The 20433-nt window shown below is 37.3% G+C and overlaps 1 protein-coding gene and 1 long non-coding RNA gene across 2 annotated transcripts; one reads left to right on the top strand and one right to left on the bottom strand.

Moving 5' to 3' along the window:
- The first annotated feature begins 336 nt into the window (after positions 1–336).
- On the top strand, positions 337–8203 carry LOC101166973 (Golgi phosphoprotein 3). Its single transcript, XM_004074555.4, has 5 exons — positions 337–778; positions 1250–1381; positions 2499–2613; positions 2850–3010; positions 5849–8203. The coding sequence occupies exons 1-5, from the start codon at positions 569–571 to the stop codon at positions 6110–6112; spliced, it is 882 nt and encodes a 293-aa protein (XP_004074603.1). The 5' UTR covers positions 337–568; the 3' UTR covers positions 6113–8203.
- A 1430-nt stretch (positions 8204–9633) lies between these two features.
- On the bottom strand, positions 9634–10952 carry LOC105355201. Its single transcript, XR_909681.3, has 2 exons — positions 10604–10952; positions 9634–10267 (listed from the first exon to the last, which is right to left on the bottom strand). It is a non-coding gene; the product is annotated as an uncharacterized LOC105355201 (long non-coding RNA).
- Positions 10953–20433: the final 9481 nt, after the last annotated feature.

The raw sequence follows: 20433 nt of genomic DNA, 5'->3' as shown, positions 1-20433 counted from the left end.
TCTGAGTAAACCCTGAAATATCAAGGTAATTGTATTATGAACACCTTTAATGTCATGGTATCTGCATCTGCACACATTGATTGTATACTGGAATCAGTCTGAACTTGTAAAAAGTATAGTTTTTCTTTATTAAAAGCTGAAAACAATTTTACAATAAAAAAATATTATTTTTTTATCCTGCGATGCTTTTTATGAAACAAACAAAGAATGTTGCTTAATCATAAGTGTATTATCCTGTTGTGTTTTATGGATAATTTCACCACTCACCTACCTGGCAACATATATCGTTCAAAAGAAATCCCGATGACCATGAAGGTAACACCGGAGACGCATTCACGGCTCATACTTTGACGTCACTGCATTCGCCGCCATGTTGGATCAGGAAGTAGGCAGAGTTTCTGCAGGAATCCCGAGCCGAGCTTAACGTCAGCGGCCGTTTCGGCTCGATCCGACTCACTGTTTCCCCCTTAAACCCACCTTACAGAGTGAAGTTACATGCGGCTCGCGCCTACCTCTGTTTGCATCCGTTGTTTGTCTTCGAATCCGAACAAGCTGCCGTCTTTTAGGGATGACTTCTCTAACGCAGAGAACCTCGGGCCTCGTCCAACGGAAGACCGAGGCTAGTCGCAATGCCGCCGCCGACAAGGAGAAGGGGTCTGGCGACGAGGACGACGAGGCCCGCCGCGGGGAGGAGGAAGACGACGACAAAGGGGACTCCAAGGAAACCAGACTTACGTTAATGGAGGAAGTGTTGCTCCTGGGCCTCAAGGATAGAGAGGTGACGGTTGTTTGTGTTGTTCGCCGACTAAGCTAGCTAGTCACCAATTAGTTTAACATAACCGTAGAACACCACCAGTGTTTACTTTGGTTCCCCAAGCATAAATGTCAGTGCCGCCGACTTCCATTTGTGTTTTTAAGCTTGATTTTGAAATTGTTTTTCGGAAAATGTTTTACGGGCATCTCGTATTTATTTATGATGTCACAGTGCAACGTGTCAATCGGCTAGTAGTAGGTGGCTTTAATCTCACCGCGGCCGTTTGGCTCTACTTTTTGTCTGGATAAACTAGATTCCGCGGATCAAAAGTTATTTCCCGCTGATTGACAACTTCACTGAGTTGCTTGGGTCTTTGGGTTTGAGCAAACCGACTGTGTTCTTTTTTTGCCACAACCTGACAGTATGTATCTCAACTTGCTTAACACGTTTGTTAACAAGGAAGTCGTGTTTTGTCCTCTTCCTCCTCTCCTTCAGGGTTACACGTCTTTCTGGAACGACTGTATTTCTTCCGGTCTCCGTGGGTGTATGCTGGTGGAGCTGGCCCTCAGGGGGAGGCTACATCTGGAGCCCTGTGGGGTCAGGAGGAAAAGCCTTCTTGCCAGAAAGGTAAAGATAAATTATGAAATCAGCGTCAAATCTTTCAGGATTTCCTCCTGAACTGTAACTAAATGATGTTTCTGTGTTTTCAAAACCTACTCTGATAAAGAAAATTGTGTTGTTGTTTTTAAACATGTTCTTGTGACATTTTTCTGACAATGGAGGGCATTTATAAAGAAAAAAATAGGCTTAAAATTGCATTTCTGAGTATTTCTTTCCTAAAATCATTGTGAATCAGGAGCAGATGAAAAAATATGGTTTAAAAAAGACCTCCTTTCTGATGCATTATTATGACATTATCACTTGTGGACGACTAGATCAGTGTACGTCTGTGTTTTTCCCTCGTCAGAGCTGGAGTCTGGCTGGATGTCGGCTATTGCTCACCATTTTTGTTGCACCTGTCATGTTTGGTTGGGGGATATGAGGGGCTGTAAGCTAGTGGGAAAGCACGTAAACAGAAAGCTGTCGGTAATTGGGAAGGGGGGGGTGCTCCATAGCAATGGCCCCGCCCATAACTCAGAGGCGGATTTCTAATGAATACTGCCGCTCTGCAGAAACTATGTCCTGGAAAACAACAGGTTTTGGGGTTTGGGCTAGAAACTGCATAACAATTAAAGGAGTACCAGAAACAACACATCAAAAGATGATTGGAACTTTAAATGTACTTTAAATGACATTAATTTAAATTATTTCAGGATAGTTGGATTTTCTGTTTCTGTTTTTCTTTGTTATCCTTCTGACTGTTTATGGCAGATTGTTGCCCTCGGGCTTCTATTTTTTTAATTTTTTTTTTTAGGAAACTCCTCTCCGTCCCTTTATCCTTCCTTCCTCTTTTTTTTGTTTGACTTATCTGTGTTGAATTTGACTATAGCTGTTGAAATATTCAAAATGAATAAATATTATAACCTATATAATAATAGTAAATAATTGATGTTTCCTTTTGTGTAGCGCCTTGAGCAAACACGTGTTGAGAATTGACCTGTTTAAATATAACTGAATAAATAAATGAAATGGAAAATCCTAACCAGGAATAGCCCTACTTCTCACTATTTGTTTTGCGTACGTTTTCTAGGGTGTGACTAACGGGTATCTTCCTTTGTCTTTTTTTTTTTTTTTTTTCGGGAAGGTAATCTGCAAGTCTGATGCTCCAACGGGAGACGTGCTGTTGGACGAGGCCCTGAAGCACATTAAAGAAACCCAGCCTCCAGAAACTGTCCAGAGCTGGATAGAGCTGCTGAGTGGTGAGATAAGCTCTTCTGCTTTTGCGAAGCAAAAACCTTCTGTAATCTGCTATTATTATTTGCATACGCTGTGCTGTTCTTGTTACGTGGTGTTAAATACACCATGTTCTTGGTGTATTTAGAACAGATTAGCCTAAGAGTTCACTGATGATAACTGTGTAGTTTTCGAAGGTGTTTCGATGGTAACTTTATACCTTGGATTTGGCCTTTCACTAAAACTGTCTGGTGTTTTCTAGGAGAGACCTGGAATCCCCTGAAGCTGCACTACCAGCTGAGAAATGTCAGAGAACGCCTGGCGAAGAACTTAGTTGAGAAAGGGGTCCTGACCACAGAGAAACAGAACTTCCTGCTCTTCGACATGACCACGCATCCGCTCACCAATAGCACCATTAAGCAGGTACGACAAGTGAGCACTCAGCTTTTTCAATTGGCAGAGTTAATCTAAAAACTATTTTAGATAGAAAAAGAGTAACAAATAACACAATTAAGAGTAGGTAAACATTTAGGAAAATGAACCATCACGCCCTACTTCTATTTTTAACCGGTTTGACCTCTTCTTTAAACACTGGTGTTTTCTGAAAGGATAGTAGTATGCGCATGATAGCTCTCAAACTCGCATTTCCTGTTAGGTTCTCTTTGAGTGGATGTTATTATTTTTATTTGTTTCGTATTCATTCATTCATTTTCATCCATATTTTCCCTTTCGGGGTAACGGGGCTGCTGGAGCTTATCCTGGCCACTTATGGGCAAAGGCAGGGGACATCCTGGACAGGTCGCCAGTCTGTCGCAGGGTTGTTTCGTATTTGATTACTTATTTGGATGAGCTAAAGAGCTAACTAGATTACACATTTATACTTTTTCTAGCAAAGAAATTTATATCCAACAACATATAAAGCTGTAGATAAAGTTGTTCTATTTGAATTATATTGTAACCATGACCATCTTTTCAATTAAACCTTTTTGATTATTACAACTCAGAATTATGGAGTTGATGGGTTATGAATTACACACTTATTATATGCCTTTTGAAGAAATACCATTTATTTTTGAGACATTAGCTTTTCTATAAAGAGCTATATGTTATTTTTAGCAAATGTGGCCTAAGTGCAGAAAAAGTACTGATACAGAAAATTGATCTAAGGATTATTGTGCCATAATTTGTCTCTCAAGTTGACACATTTATCCTTTTTTTTAACCCCAGCCCTAACTGTAAAAAACCCGTAGTTTGGTTTATTAATTCTAAGAAGGAAACCAAAACAGGATTTATCTCCTTGGAGATGTTAATGTGTAACTACCAGCCAGGCTTATAAAATGACAAGATGTCATAAAATAGGTGGACTTGAGTGTTTGACGTTTACATAAAGTTCTTTCTTCACGTGTCAAGTCCACCTGCCAACTTTATGTAAATATAGTTTTCAGCTGTTCAAAATTATAGGCCGGTTAAGAATCATGCAAGTTACGCATACTTTACATAGATTATATGAAATTATTACATAAATCATACGCAATTATGCGTGATCTTTGCTAGATATTTGTGGCAAATTTGTGGCTTTCCACAACCGTTCCATATATGTCCACAAATGCTTAATGGAGTTTTCACGCATGTACCACAGATGTATAACTTCTATATTGCGTGTACGGCGTACATATTTCATTAAAATTATGTAATTGCCGTATTAATCACAAACTAATTGCATATAAGCAGTGCAATAATCACGGATGGTTCATGTTCTACACTGATTTACGTGTCCTTTGTGTTGTTGCTTTTTTTCATACTTTTTCCATGGTTTTAATGTTTCATTCTTGATAAATCTATGAAAATGTCTCGTAGTTTCCATAACTTTTCTCACATATTGACGTACGACCAATTCTCATCCGTGCTATATGCACAAAATATACGTAGTGGCTGTGTGACATGGCCTTAAACAAGCAACATTGGCAGCTTCCAAAACTCTTGTCATGTAATTAAGTTTACCTGATAACTTGTGGGACATGACATCTCTGATGTTAAAGGAATTCTCTCTTTGAAATTCTAAGCAGTGACAGGAAATTGCTGCACAGATCGCTTTTTGATCTTATCTGTTGGTTTGTTTTGAGCCCATTTGAAGCAAGTTTTTCCGATCTGGGGTTTGTTTGCATTCTTATACCACTGAGCCATAATCTTTTCCAAAGGTGGGCGTAAAGGCGGGACAGACTGTTATAGAAACCCAGATGAGGTTGTTTTAAAGCCAAAGATTCGATGTTAGCCTATGGTTGTTTTGTCAGTCCACCTTAAGCTTTGATTGCGACATAATTTCTAGTTTTCTTCAGCTTTGATTGCGACATAATTTCTAGTTTTCTTCAGCTTTGATTGCGACATAATTTCTAGTTTTCTTCAGCATGACCTTGAAGTTCTCAGTGGGGTTAACGTCTGGACATTGGCAGACACATATGGGTTTTCTTCATTTTGATCTCCGTGAATATCTGCATTGAGATTATAAAAAAAGAAAAGAATATTCCCTTATATAATTATAACATGCTTGATAAATTTTACACAAGAAAGACCAGCATTATGATATTCAAGTCCATTCAGGTTTTTTTTTTCTAATTAAAAAAAGGTTTTTGGATTAAATAACTTCTTTTTAATTTAGTTCAAATGTGTCTTTTGGCCTCTTAACCATAATCCTGTTTCTTATCTTATCACTTTTATTTAAACTTGACTTCAAATTTATCAAAAGTTCTTAAAGTCTGAAACTAAATTTGGTCCCTGTTTGTGTTTGTTGTGCTTCATGACAGTTAACAACAGCGCAGTAAGAGATGCTGTCACTTTAACCCGATGCATCATGGGAGATGTAGTGCTGTCAGTGGTGTTGAAGCTGGACAGGCACACGTCTTTAAGTTTTATTATTTTATACACTTTTTACACAGTCTGACAACAGATCCCGTGGGAAGCAACACAGCTAAACACGATGTTGAGGTGCTATTGTTTGTTAGAACTGAGAAACTTTGAGCCATTTTGGCACCAGGAAGTGAGGACGTTAACCACGTCTGATTGGTCAGACTGATTTCTGTTACTTTTGCTTTTAAAACTGTCCCAAACCTGGCTGATTGTAACTACACTTTCAGCCCTCACTTAGATTTTTGGTTAGTGTTTAACATAATTATTAGAAGAGTTTTGATTCACTTTTTCTTTATCTGGTGTTTTTAAAACGGATTTACGTCGATGTAACCCACACACTCATTGTGCTCTCTACAGCGCCTTATCAAGAAGGTCCAGGACTCCGTTTTGGATAAGTGGGTGAACGATCCGCATCGCATGGACAAGAGGGTCCTATCCTTGATCCTTCTGGCTCATTCGTCCGATGTTCTCGAGAACGCCTTTGCCCCACTCCAAGACGACCAGTATGACCTGTGCATGAAGAGAGTCCACTCCCTGCTAGAGCTGGAGCCCGAGAAGGAGAGCACAAAGCCCAACGTCAATGAACTAATGTGGGCTGTCGTGGCAGCATTCACCAAATGAAAACACCGATTCGGTTGGACTGAAAGATCCGGTTCTGGTCTGTTATTTAATCGGTTGAAGGACTTCATGAGACAGACCTCACTTTAATGAGACAATCTTTTCTGGTTGTGGAGCCTGTTTATACATCTACTTTGGTGGTAGACCATATTAACACAGTGCAGTCTGATCGGTGGTGGGCTTCACCAAGTTAAGAGTTGATTGGATGGAATGAATGAAAAACGGGGGACTGCTTTCACTGAAGTGAGGTAAGTTATGCGCTGCTGCAGCGTCGGATGCATCTAAAGACGTCGACACTACGAACACGTGGCTCCCTGTTCCTGTACGATAACACCAGATACAAAAAAAAAGGCTTATGGCAGCAGTAGTCATGGTGAATATGAAGATATTGGCTGGGGCCAAGTTTTGCTTGTAAAAAAAAAATGTCAGAAACCCCATCATTTCTCCATTTCCTAAACATCTGGCCAGACTGACTGGTTTTTGTACCGTCTCACATGCTAATGCGAGGAGGAAAGAAAAGAGCAAACTGATGCTTTGGGCTGGCACACGCCCTCTCCTTCCACCTTCTCATTCCCCTCTGGGAAACCATGCTTTTGGTTACTGAATGTTTTACTGGTTTTCTCTGCTTTTTTCTCTACAATTTGTCCATTTTTTTCTCCTTCATTGTTTTTTTTTTTTTTTTTTTGAAGAAGAAGAAAATAAGAAAACTAAAACCATCAGCTCGGTTCCCGATGCGTAAAAAGTGAGCCTATTTGGCCTTGAGAGACTTAAACCTAAATGAAGAATCAAGTCCAAGACAAATTTTTATGTTGCTGTTTTCACAGGAGTTATCTCTGAGTTTGAAGAACATAACTTCCTTTTTCTATTTACGTTGCTAGTCAATGTTGCTTGGAGTAGCCTCCCATTTCTTAAGTGTTTTTGCACAGTCAATAGCCCAGCAGGTGAGCGGTATTTATAGGCATTTTCTGGGGGGGTTGCGCCACGCAGCAGTGTTTGAAAATGATGAACCTGGCGGCTATGGAAAAAGCTATAAGTGTTTCTGTGAATATTTTAAAATCATTCCTTTGGCCACATTTAATAATGCATCTGCTTACATTTCTATTTGTGGATAAATGTGCAAAGAAGCCCCCAGGTTAGTCTGTGACCATCTTGTAGGAGAGCAACTATGAACCTTACACGAAAGGCTGGGAGTCTTCAGCCAAACCGGCTAGTTTCAGTTCAATCCATTCTGTTTTATTTTCAAAAATAAAAAACATTTCCCCCAATGAACACTGGTGGTGTCTAGACAAAATTGTCTGGTCGAGCTTTTGAGTTTTGCTTCTTTGTAATTTCCTTTTGGAGGTTTGCAAAATTCCAAAGCGACCACGCCTCGCACACTAACTCACACTTGACTGGTCCTCAAAAGTCACCCGTGTTTTCGTCGTAGAGGGGGAACGGCGTCCGTGAATCCTCACCAGGAGAAAGCGTGGAAATGTGCAATCGGGTCGACCCCCTTTCTATTTGCTGCTGGTGTGTGTCTCAGTCTGTTTGTACATTTCCTCACCCATCAGCTTCTTCTGTCAGAAAAAAAAAAAGAAAGTCCAGTGGGCATCTTGTATTTTTTTATACATACAGATGTAGAGGCGGCGGGGGGTGGGGGGTGGGTACTCGGGTCCAAATGAGTCTAAATAAAAGCATTGGAGCTCAAACTAACAACAAATACAGTCTAGTTCAGTTCTATTTAACTCCACCCTATATTTATGAATTAAAAAAGTAATTCTCTTTCAGTTGATATATTTTTGGATGATGTTACAACCTTTGATTGCACACTCTTTTTTTTTTTTTAATTTTTAATTCTACTTGCAAAAATATCAAGGGGTATAAAAAACGTCAGCTCCGTTTACATGGAAGAGATGCATGCTTTTGGTGGAGGGCTGGGGTACTTGCGGATGTAGCTACAGAGAAAAAAAAGGCTTGTATGTAATTATTAGTCCTTTAATGTGTACGATCTATTGGAATTCGATGAAAGGGATCTTCTCTGCTATCCTCTGATTCTGTATGCTTTTTGTATTACAACACAAAATAAAGTAAGGATCCTTTAAGTGCCTGAATTTACACCGTTTTGCTGATGTTTTTATTTGATATTTTACCGCCTTTTATGACGGTTTGTTCACTTATTTCAAAGAAGAATTATTAACCGCTAATGCAGGTCATTCAGCAAGATTGTCTTGATGTTTTTTATTTTTATTTTATTGTTATTTATGAGGGGTTATTTTAATCCCTTTCACTCTATAATGAGCTTTCTTGCATTTGGGAAGTTTTTTCAGAAACATTATATAGTCAGGCAGAAAATTCAGATAAACATTGCTTTAAGGCAAAGCACTTTCAAAAGCAGAACCAGGACTGATGTAATAAACTGCCTGAAGCCTGATTTATTGAGGATGGTATTGTCTATAATGACAAGAAAAGGGAAGAAAAATAAAATGAATGCAACAAGCTAGTCCAAAGGTCTGCAAACCGAGGCTCCGGTGGCTCTTTTACCCCTCCTTTGGGGCTCTCTGGCTGAAGAAAATGATTGTATCATTGCTTTAAAGTTAGTTTTTTAGATTTGTAAGATTAAAAATAAAATGCTCATATAATGATAAACTTTGTAAAGTTGTATAGGCCTTGTCCCACCAGAATGCAGCCATTTCTAAATTTAGGCGATATATTAGTAAAAAGTTTGATGCTCTTTAAGCTCTATTAAATATTAGAATACATACAAAAAAGTATGAACTTTATTTACCTATTGTAGGGGATCTTAAACCAATGAAGTTGCATTTATATTTAGGTTAACATTAAAAGGAAAGGATGACAGATGTAGCACATTTTAATAAATATTAAATTCATTATTATTTTCTTATTTTCAAAGGAACTCTTATGTGCCTCAATAGACCAGCTTTATAATTACAACAAAATGCTATTTTCTCTTTTATTTAAATGCTTTTCAGCTCAGTTACACACATCACTAAGGAAACTTTGTGTGTGTGTGTTTGGGCATAAATTTAAAGCAGCCCATTTCAGTAAGAGGCTGGAAAAAAAGAGCCTCTAATTTATTTGGTGGGAGGAGCAAGACAAGCTTCTCTTCTTTGTGATTTATTCACCAGTCACACTGCCCCCTCGTGGGTGGTTGTGTTAACTGCTTTGCACTTCCTGGCAGTCAGCTCTTTTTTTTTTCCCTTCAAATCAACCCTCCACCACAGCGTGTCATCTGAAAAATCAGCTGACACGGGTCATCCTAACTGAAAACAAATTTAGATAGTTAAATAATCTTGACACAGATTTTATTTTTTCAAATTTCTGTGATTAGTATTTTTAAAGTATTTTTGATTTTCTTCTTAAATCATTCAAACACTGATGCCACTCCTAAAACCTTTTCTTTAAAAATATACATATTTTGCTCTATTTTTATGAGAAGGGCTTTTAAAATCATAATTATAGAGCGAGTTTTTCAAAGATTTTACATTTGGTCATAAAATGGAAAGAAATGCAGGAACACAATTAAATGAATGTTATGGATTTTTTAATTTAAAATCCACAGAGGTATGTTTAAAAACCATATATTGCTCACTTTAAATAGTTTCAACAGTGTACCTGTTTTTCCATTTGATAAAATAAAATGATTGGGCATGAAAACATAAATATTCAAACACAGAACCTACAACATGAATAAATGTAAACATTTTTATATGTTTTTTTTAACAGTCTTTCCAGATGACTTTCCATTGCGGGGTTTCTGACTTGTCAGAGAAACAAATCTTCACCTTTGGTTTCCACAGAGATCCTGTCTTGTCCTGTCCTGTCTTGAATCCATCCATCACAGCAGCCACTCCCTCGGTGTTTTCCACAACCCTTGTACATCCAGCTGGGAGCAACGCCACTTTTTCCAGGACTCACAGACGACTCTGTTTCCGTTTTCATTTTTGCCATTTTTCTTTAAGGCTTTCCATTTTTGAATTTTCTTCATCCCGCGCTTGGCCAGGAATTTTCATCCACATTGATTCATGCTTTGATAGTGCTTGATCAGCAGTTCCAGCAGTTTGTATCTCCAGTAGAGTTCATCTCCGGTTTGTCGCAGCATGAGCGCACAGAGATCGACTGTTGTAGGAGTAGTAGGAGTCGCCTTAGAAGCTGACATTTCTGAGGAGAAAAATGGGAATTTTCAGTAAACCTGTCCTAGTTTATCTTTTTATTTACATAAATCTAAATCTCACCAGTAGGTAAATCAATATATGTCATTTATCTATATCAAAAACATATCATTATTAAAACTCAGGTAAACTGATAAAAACAGCACTTTTATAGACAAAAAAAATAACATGTTTTTAAAGTCTAATAAGGAAAATGTAGCATTCACCATAAAAAGTTTACTTTAAAGGTAAAATAAAGTTTAAAAAAAACATCACGGGGTAACAAATCATAGATAACAGTTCTACTTGAAATGTAAAAAGTAAATGTAAACAGCTTAAAACTCACCCTGGCGGGCCATTTTCACTGAAGGAAAGAAAGAGCTTCACAGCTTGAGTTGATTCTCGCTTTAGGTGTTCGAAAATAGTCCTGTTCTTTCAACCAGACTAGCCTATTTAACAGATGCCGTTGGGATTCCCCTCCCTTCATGCAGCCTTTCCTTTTCTGATAAGTGCCGCCTTTTTTTATGACGTTGTTTTTTCCAGCTCGCTTATCAAATATGAAAATCACTCAACACATGACCTCATCCAACCTGACCTTTACTGTACAGAAATCTGCGGCATCTCTTGTGGACATCCAAGCCGGTCAGAAAAGTACATAAAATGACATTAAGAAGTGGATCTGTGGAAAATCAGACGTACCAAATCAGCTGACAAGCAGAAAAGAAAGTGAAAGCAAACAAGTTGTAATGATTCACACTGTCGTGGCTTTTCCCAAGTTGTGTTTATTCTAGCTACTCACACTCGGACAACCGCACGAAGACTATAAGGGTCTTAGGTTGGTGTTTTTTTAGCAGTTTGTATTTGTACATGATTTTACCACCCTGACCAGCTGATAATAATGATAACGCACTGATTATAGGCAAAGTTGTCTTAACACAATGTCCTGAACACCTTCTGTCATTATCCAAAAAAAACAAACTCATAAAAATTATTAACTGAGATGTTTTAGGCCCACTAAAAATGTTTCTTTCAAATCATACCATAAGAGACGATGGTGTTCAAAGGAAAACTGAACAAACACGTTCTGACTTGTCTTGTGGTTCTCTTGTCTAAAAATAAAGGGAAGTCCTAGGGAATGTGCAGTTTAGTCAGGTGATTCAGCTCAGCAGGTTTATTTTAATATATGTCATAGATCAGGGGTCTGCAACCTACGGCTCCGGAGCCACATGTGACCCTTTGACCCCCCTCCATTGTGGCTCTCTGGTTAAATAAATAAAAAAAGTTTGTAGTTTGATAAAGTAACTAAAGTAAAGAAGTAATAAAGTAAAGAAAACAACAACAAGCGAACTCAAACTTTGTTTATCTCACTTACTATCAGCTAAAAGACAGTATGTACCACTCCATGATGTTCTTGACTATGATAGCTGCAACTCTCCAAGAATCCATCATTTACTAAAGTCATACTAAAACAGAAAAAAATTATAAATCCGATTTTATATTTTTGAAAAAATTAAAGGATTTTAAAGGCACCTTATGGCTCAAAGAATACTGTAAGGTTCACTTAATTAGCTTTTATTTTATGAATTTCATAAAAACAGTAAAATAACTGTTTTTTTTAAACCACTCCTGATATTTCACCACCTACTACTACATTTACTGCAACTGAGATGATCCTGTGTGACACAGGATGTCTTTTATTTTGAATGGAAGCCTCTGCCAAAAGTTATATACTATTTCATATTTCATAAAAGTGCTATTTGTGTGTTATTTATGCCAAAAGACAAACAATAGTTCATTTTTATTTATCATACTAGTATAAATAACATAAATACAATATGGAGAAACCTGCACAAAACATCCTGATGTTTCATCCAGTCTGAGTTCAACTCAACCTAGTGCTGAATCTGGGAAATCTAACTTAAATACATTGTTTTTTTGTTTGTCCTCTATAAAAACATATTTTTTAAATAAAGAATTTAGCATGTACATATTGTCATTTTTAATTGTAATATTCAAACAACAATGTTTAAAAAGTAGGTCGAATCCACTTTGGTTAGAATAATATGTCCTTTCATACAAACCCTACTATTTAAACTAACTTATGAAGTTAAAAAAAGAGCCGAACATGTGAATTATTCCAATTTATTCATGTCAGCATTTTAAAAACATTATTTTAGCCATAGACTGTATCTATGGTGAGATGTTTAGAGCTTTCCACAAGCTCAATCAATCAATCAATCAATCAATCAATCAATCAATCAATCAATCAATCAATCAATCAATCAATCAATCAATCAATCAATCAATCAATCAATCAATCAATCAATCAATCAATCAATCAATCAATCAATCAATCAATCAATCAATCAATCTTTATTTATATAGCGCTTTAACATCTGCCAGACATCCAAAGTGCTGCACAAGTATAAATACACTAAAACCATAGGTAAAATTCAAAGAACCACAGTAAAACGATAACAGTAAAATCATCAATAAAGGAAAACACTAAAAAGCTGCCTAATTATCATTCTCTCTGGTGTTAAAAGCCAATTTCAAGTTTTTAGCAGATATTTAAAATCATTTAAGGATCTGGCAGATCTCACTGACGGGGGAAGACAATTCCACAGTTTAGGAGCAGCCACTGAAAACGCTCTGTCCCCCTTGGTCACAAGTCGAGTCCTTGGAACCACTAAAAGCATCTGGTCTACAGATCACAGAGCTCTACGAGGACGATGGCTCTGCAGGAGCTCAGAAAGATAAGGAGGTGCCAGACCATGTAAACATTGAAAAACAAAGAGTAAAACTTTAAAATCAATTCTAAAAGAAACAGGCAGCCAGTGCAGAGAGCGTAGTATTGGTGTAACGTGATCACGCCGTCTGGTCCCCGTTAGTAGTCGGGCAGCTGAATTCTGGACCAGCTGAAGACGGCAGAGGAGAGACTGGTCGATCCCGGAATAAAGGGAGTTCCAATGGTCCAGTCTGGAGAAGATGAATGCATGAACAACCCTTTCCAGGGTGTGATGGGGGAGATATGGCTTCACTTTACTGATTAATCTAAGATGATACAAACTGGACTGGACCACTGCACTAACTTGTTTGTCAAATTGAATACTACAATCTAAAGTAACCCCAAGATTCCTAATAAAAGACCGGTTAGAGTCTAACGACCCAATGGCACTGCTGCATTCTGTCAGGAGGTCCGTTTTCCCAAACAGAAGGACCTCGGTTTTACTTTCATGTTAGCAGAGGAAGTTTAGGTTCATCCAAGCTTTAACTTCCTCTAAACACCTTTGTAGGTTCTCTTCACGCTGGACTCCCCCAGATCAGAATTGTTCCAAAAAAATTGATTTATGTGGCATTAAAACCTTCAAACCTGATTGGTATCAAACTTACAACAAAACAAAAAGAAACATTTAATGCTTTCAGTGAAAAGTCAAAAGGTCGGCATTATTAGATGAGCACATATTTTCCTTTTATCAAGATAGGTGGATTTTGGTTTGGACATTTCAGTTTGTTTTTCCAGATTTGGTCTCCAGATTAGATAAAGAATATGTTTCGTCTTTTATCTCACTGTTCCTGCTTTCCTTCTCGTGGGGCAGCAGTGGTCAAAATCTGTTTTCATCACAGGCATCTCATCTTGGTTGTTGTCTCTCAGTGAGTATTTGTGAAGGACATTGTTTTATTATAATCATTGTTTAAATGTATATGGTTAAATGTATTTTAAATGTTAACTCAGACTGACCTTTTTACCTTTTTAGAAAACAGTTGTGTGTTTGTTCATCTGCTTCTCAACCCCAGCTAGGATGAGGGGGTTTTACGAACCACTGTCCTTAGCTGGACTTTCTTCCATCACACTTGCTATTCTCCCTTGTGCATAATTAACTTAATTCTTGTTGTGGTTTGTAGTTTCTTATTGTGTTTTTCTTTAATGTCTAGATGCATTTATCTGACAGTATTAAAGCCCAAAAATATCTTTTTTTATATTTTGTTTGATGCTCCCTATTAAATTTTTACATTTATTTATAAATGTAAAAAAAATCACATACTGTAGTTTGAATTTCTGTCAACCTGCTTGTTTTTATGCTTAGATCCTGGAATACACCGCATTACTGAAAATTTCAACAACTTCCTTGACAGGTAAGCGGAATCATGTGATGTCTACGTGTAAAAAAAAAAACGTGGGGGTGGCCAAGTGTTAAAAACAAAAAGGTTAAAACGTCACAGGTAAAAACTAAAGTATTAATGGTCCATTTTACATTTCACATAGGATGTATTGTTGGTCTGTAGCTCTCGTGGTGCTGACAATTTTGACTTATTTTGTAGTAATTGTAGGAGGAGAAGCTATTTGAACAGCAACAAATTCCAGATAATTGCTTCAGGCTAATTTCCATCTGTCATGTTGGTGTTCAACAAATAAACAAGCAGGAAATATGTAAAAAGAAAAATCATACAATTTTCTAACAAGAATATTGTACAACAAAGAATCACATAGAATAGATAGGATCAATGAGTTTCAATAATGTAATTGTACTTTTATCAGGTGATGTATGTCTGCATCATCTGAGTTGAAGGTGAAAAAAAATTACCTGCTTCACTTTGTCAAGGAAGTTTGGACTTTATGGAATGAAGGTTGTTGTTTACCTCCTTTTTACTTGTTCTGCCTTTTTCATTTTTCTTTTTTTCAAAAAGCAATTTTCATTCTGTGTTCCAAAAAAGTTTGGACATGAAATTAGCAAGTTTTAGGGTCACAAATTTTGACACTTTGAAATTATTATTTTTTTTACCTGCTGAAAAAAGATCTATTAAAGTTTTTGATACAACAATATGTCATTTAGTAACTAAACTGCAACATTTTCAAACCTTATTTTTGTTTTATCTTGCTGACATTTTATGTTTTCGTGAGACTGCAGGCAGAATTTTGCATTAGTTTATTGAGTTGGCTTTGACTTTCTAAAACCTACAGTGGAAATTCTATTCATGACAAACTAATCCAACACGTCTCCACTCGTCATTTGGAAACTTACCAGATAAACCAGTTTAGCAACCCTAGCAAAGAAAGTCACAACTTAAAAGAAAACCCAAAATGGTATTAAAGAAAATCACATCACGAATTACAGTTTCTTTTAGTTTATTTCAGTTTTTATTTTAATTGACATTTATAAAATCATGTCAGTTTTGATTAAAGTAGATGATGCGTTTTCTCAATTTGGATGTAAAACATTCTGTTATGATGAAAGGATTTATAATCCTTTTTGAAATATTTTTTTCTGTGTATGATTAAACTTTTCTGCAGTTTGAGTTAGTTTTAAGGGTGTTTGTATGATATTAGGTTGTAAATGAATAAACATCCAAATCATATCATTCTCAGGTTGAAAAATGAGGCATTGCAGATGTTATGAAAACTGTTGAAACCAGATTAAAATGCGTTAAAATTAGAAAATTTGAAAAAACATTTCATCTGTTATCTCCTTAAATCTCGTCTCTTCTTAAATGTTTTAATTTAAAATAGAATTACCGTTTAATAGTTCATGTACTACCAAAATTTGAGCTATATACTGGAATTTTTAGATACTTCATGTCTTAAGGAGATCCACAGATTAAAATGTTGTCCGCTTTGTAGTAAGACTTTTCTTAGGTAAGTAAACTTGACTCAGTCAAGTGTTTTAAACTCAAGTTGAAATGTTTTTATTTGGAAGAGCTTAGTTGACATTTTTTAATCTTTTACTTGTGTTTTACTTAAATGCCTGAGAATGTTTTATTGGGCTTTACCTGCTTTACGCGTCTTGTGCTATTTTGTGTCATTACTTTAGTGTCATCTTGGAGCCAGTTTAGCTCGTGCTGGTTTGCGGCGCCTTCCGTCCGTGAAACCCGGGTTCGACTCCGGGCTGCTCCCTGTTCCCTTCTCTACCTCTGCCGGTTCCATGCCCGGTTTGAGAAGGTTGTGTCAGGAAGGGCATCCGGCGTAAAACATTGCCAAATTTACCATGCGACTCGTTCGCTGTGGCGACCCCTGATGGGAGAAGCCGAAAGTGGAAGAAGACTTTAGTTTCATCTTAATTAATAATTGTGGAGCATTTTGTGAGCCGTTCTTTGAGAAAAGTTACATAAATAAAGATTGAGCTTGTAGCTTTTATGAATTAATATTATATTTTGATGTTTTTCCAGTGGGCTGACTAATGGAATTTGTTTGAAAATATTTGACTTGGAAATAAATATAATTTAGAGAGGAAGCAGTGTTAATGGTTTTTTTTCTGACTAACAACTTTTTTTTTCTGTTTCCGTCATGATTTTAGACTAAACTAAATTAAAACATGCATCTCCTTTTCTCAGTTAGGTGTATTTCCAAAGGCTGATATCACATTTTTGTTAGCATTAGCCTCCAATGTTTTCTTGGTTACTATTTGTAATACATGTTTGTTAATAAAATAATATTTCTTACACTAACTTGTAATTAAAGCAGATTTATAATCACGTGACACTGTTTGGAGGTCCAGGAACACGGAACAGGACTTGTGGTTTGTTGATTGGTGCAGACTTCGCAGCAGCTCAGTGCCGCCCTCTAGTGGTCTGAATTAGAAGCTACACATTCAGATCTTAAAAGATGATAACCGATAAACAAAGCCTAAAGATACAACCCAAATATCAAATAGTTGCCAACTTCCTGTCCACTATCTTAACAACATATTAGTTTTACACTTTAAGTTCCTCTAAAATAATAATTGATTTTTATTAAGTTTTTAAAAAGACGCTGAATTAGTGAATCTATGTGACAGCAAAGCTGAAGAAGTTCAAGAACTAAAAGAGTAGCATTGTTCTGTTTTATATTCTGACATATTCTTGGGGGAAAAAATAATTTGAAGAAAGCTGTCAAAGTTTCCAGACTTCAAATGGAAGAAGAGGGTAATGCACTGCAGGTACATCTACTGTATTCTTTGAGAAAACACACATGTCATCCAACTTAAAACCTCACATAAAAAGCATTAGACAACTGCATGGTTACATTGCCACCTTGTGGCTACATGGTGAACCTATGATTTCATCACACACCACACAAAATCAGGAAGCAAGGAAGAAGAAAACTGGGAGTTGTTCATTGCTGAAGCACTGATCCACTATCACATAATAGTAATTCTTTTTGGTCAAATAGGAAATCCAGCAGTGTTTGTATTGGGGAAAAAGGTCAACTATGCAAACATAGGACTCGCAAAACAGGTAGTAATATTGGCATTGATGGCTACCTTAAAATGCATCTTTAAAATGATGGGTTTCACCTTTGCCAACAACTTAAAATAGGAAATAAAAATATTTGAATTACAGTGAAGATTTTTTTTCATTTCATTTTTGGCTCTTGGCTTACCCTACTGTTCTGAGATTTTGACTGCAGAATTGAAGCTTTTTTTATCCTACTAAAACTAAATAATGACATTTTAGTCTTTATTTTTCAAAACAATACCAACATCTTTTTAAAAAACGTTTTTAACCCCAAAGTTTTGATAGAGAGCCCTAAAATCAGTTTTAGTAGCAAATAAATATGTCTGTGCAAAAAGGTTCTGGTAAAACTGGAGAAAATAAGCGACACAAGGAAGGAACCCTGTGGAACTCCATGTCAGAAGGGTCTGAAGATTAGTCCAACTCTCAAGAAAGAGCTGAAACCAGTCTGGGTCTGGGTATACCCCCTGTATGAAGTAAGTAACTTTGATGCTAATGTACAGCATAAAATCTGAAATTAAAAAATGTAAAGTTTTTGTTATCTTAGGGTTTTTGCAAACATGACTCATGTAATTTGTGAAAAGGTTAGTGTCAGTGTAGCAGCAGAATTACTTTTAATAATACATTCACATACAATATAATCATCAATGACATTTAAAAATATTGCAGGTTTAGTAAACATTAATTGATTTCCATTTAATTTATAGCTCCATGGTAGGAATCAAACATTTTTGTGCATGTTAAAAAGATTTCAATTTTTGTTTATAAAAGCAAAAAAAAACTAAATAAACTAAAATCAAAATTTGTGTTTAAAAATGTCAAGAGTTGCAAAATAAAAAACAACGTATTTTCTCATTTTTCAACGTATTTTGCTCCAAATGTTTGAAGGTATTTCCACGAGAAAGTGAAAACTGAATGAAAGGTACAGAAAAAAGCATCAGTCCCCCTCAAGCAGCCCACAGACTCACAGTTCACACACATGCTCTGAAGACAGCTCCTTAGATTGTTAATATGAGGTCAAGTAAACGACATGTGGGTGGTGAGCTCTAATGAATAGCTCTGCTCAGAGAGAGGCACCTAGAACGAAAAAGTTTCACCAAACCAGAAAAGACCATTTTGTTTAGATCATTTCTGCTGCAGAACTGGGACCGCATAGATACGGACGCTGATTTAAGGGGGTTGGTTAGTGGGAGTTGGCCTCACATCTTAATTTTGCATTTGTGTATACACACTGGCCATGAAAACGAGCAGGCCTAATTTTTATTCATCGGCAATCAATCCTGACATACACTGTTGTGAGGTTTGTGTTCAGAGCCGCGGCTCAGCATTCATGTGGCCTCCAGTCGACGTTCATTTACGTAGGAGCTTCAACCTCAGGGACAAACCTTCTCTTTTTTGACCTCAGTGGTTTCTGCTCCTTTCCCTTTCTAAACTCCTTTTTGGGGTTTCAGTGGCTCTGCCAAGTGAGGAGTTTTTGCTTTTTGGTGCAGCTGCTTTTTGAGTTTTTTTCTTAATTGTGGATTCTATAAGTTTTGCTAAACCTTTTATTTTTTTGTTGCCAAAAATACCTCCATCTGGAGGATATTACATGCATTATTTATGTATTACATGCATGGATTTCTCTGCGCAGTGGCTCAAAGAGGGATTATGGTGTCAGACAAAGAACTTCAGAGTAGCAAATATCTTCCACATTAGGAGTTTGGCAGACTTGGTTAAATGCAGAATAACTTTAACTTTCATCTGGTTTGGTTTTTTTTAATTTCATAGCGTGGAAATATCATACAGTTACAATGGACTTTTGAGATGTTGCAACAAGATAGGCACAAAGAATCAAAGTAGCAAGTCCTGCTCCTGTAATAATCACCCATGAGTGGTTTTCTATATTCACTTTGTTGCTGAACCACACAAAAGGGTTTTTTGTTCTAGTGAATTGTCCTGCAGGGCCTATAGAGACTACCCAAGGTGCCCAAAAGGTCTTGAATCAGGCAGATTTGACTTTTACCTGGAGCTGTTATCCAGTAAGATGTTGTGCATCAGGATGTTAGTGGAATTTGGTGGAGTTTCAATAAGGAACATCTACCTCCCTTCCAGGAACGCTTTGCTGCTGTAACTTCCCTCTACGCCAGAGGTGCCCAAATCCATGCCTTGTAGGGCCAGTGTCCTACATGTTTTCCAACACCCCTGATCCAAGCAATCAACAGAAGATAAGAAAGGGTTTCTGTAAAACTAACAGGAGGCCGGCCGTTGAGGCCTGGATTTGGGAACCGCTATATGCTCATCATTTCGCCTTCATCCTGAACCAATGGCTAAATTGCCCGCCTTTTCTTCTCAGCTAATCAGCATCTTATTTCCACATTTAAAATCCTGTATGTTTATCTTGAAACACCCCCCCCCGTTCTACTTTGGGATGGCCTGGTCCTTGTCCAGCGTCCAGGCTAGTAACGGGCAACTCCAGGCCTCGGGGGCTATGGGTGTCTGCATGATGTCCAAATATCCAAGCCCTATTCATGACCCAGGTTCAAGGTTGTCCAGCCATTTGGAACATGCTAGTGCGGGGTATGTCGGAAAACATGCAGGAATGCAGCCCTCAAGGCCTGGAGTTTCCCATCCGTGGTCTAGGCTGTGAGGAATATTCGTCAACAGTGTATGACACAAATGCAAAACGTCATCGACTCAGAGCCAAATTGCCAAAGATGTATAGATGTTTTTGTTTCTGCACATCTTGATTTCCTAATAACTCTCTTTCTGGAAATCAAGGGGGCTGATTTGGTTTTTTCTTAGTAGCCCCTGGTTTCCATTCTGACCAATGGCCATGAAGATGAATGTCTGCATTGGGTAGAAAATGCTTGTGCCTTTTCAGTTTTCTGGTACAGTTTTGCAAAAAAACAAAAATGTTTTCAGCTGCATGGCTGCTACAATGGAGTCCTGGCAGGAAGACTGTGAGAACTGGGGTCCCTTTTAAAGGTA

Source organism: Oryzias latipes, chromosome 12 (assembly GCF_002234675.1).
Source record: "Oryzias latipes chromosome 12, ASM223467v1".
In the NCBI taxonomy this organism is placed as follows: Eukaryota; Metazoa; Chordata; class Actinopteri; order Beloniformes; family Adrianichthyidae; genus Oryzias; species Oryzias latipes.
This window is presented reverse-complemented; position numbering and strand designations above follow the sequence as displayed.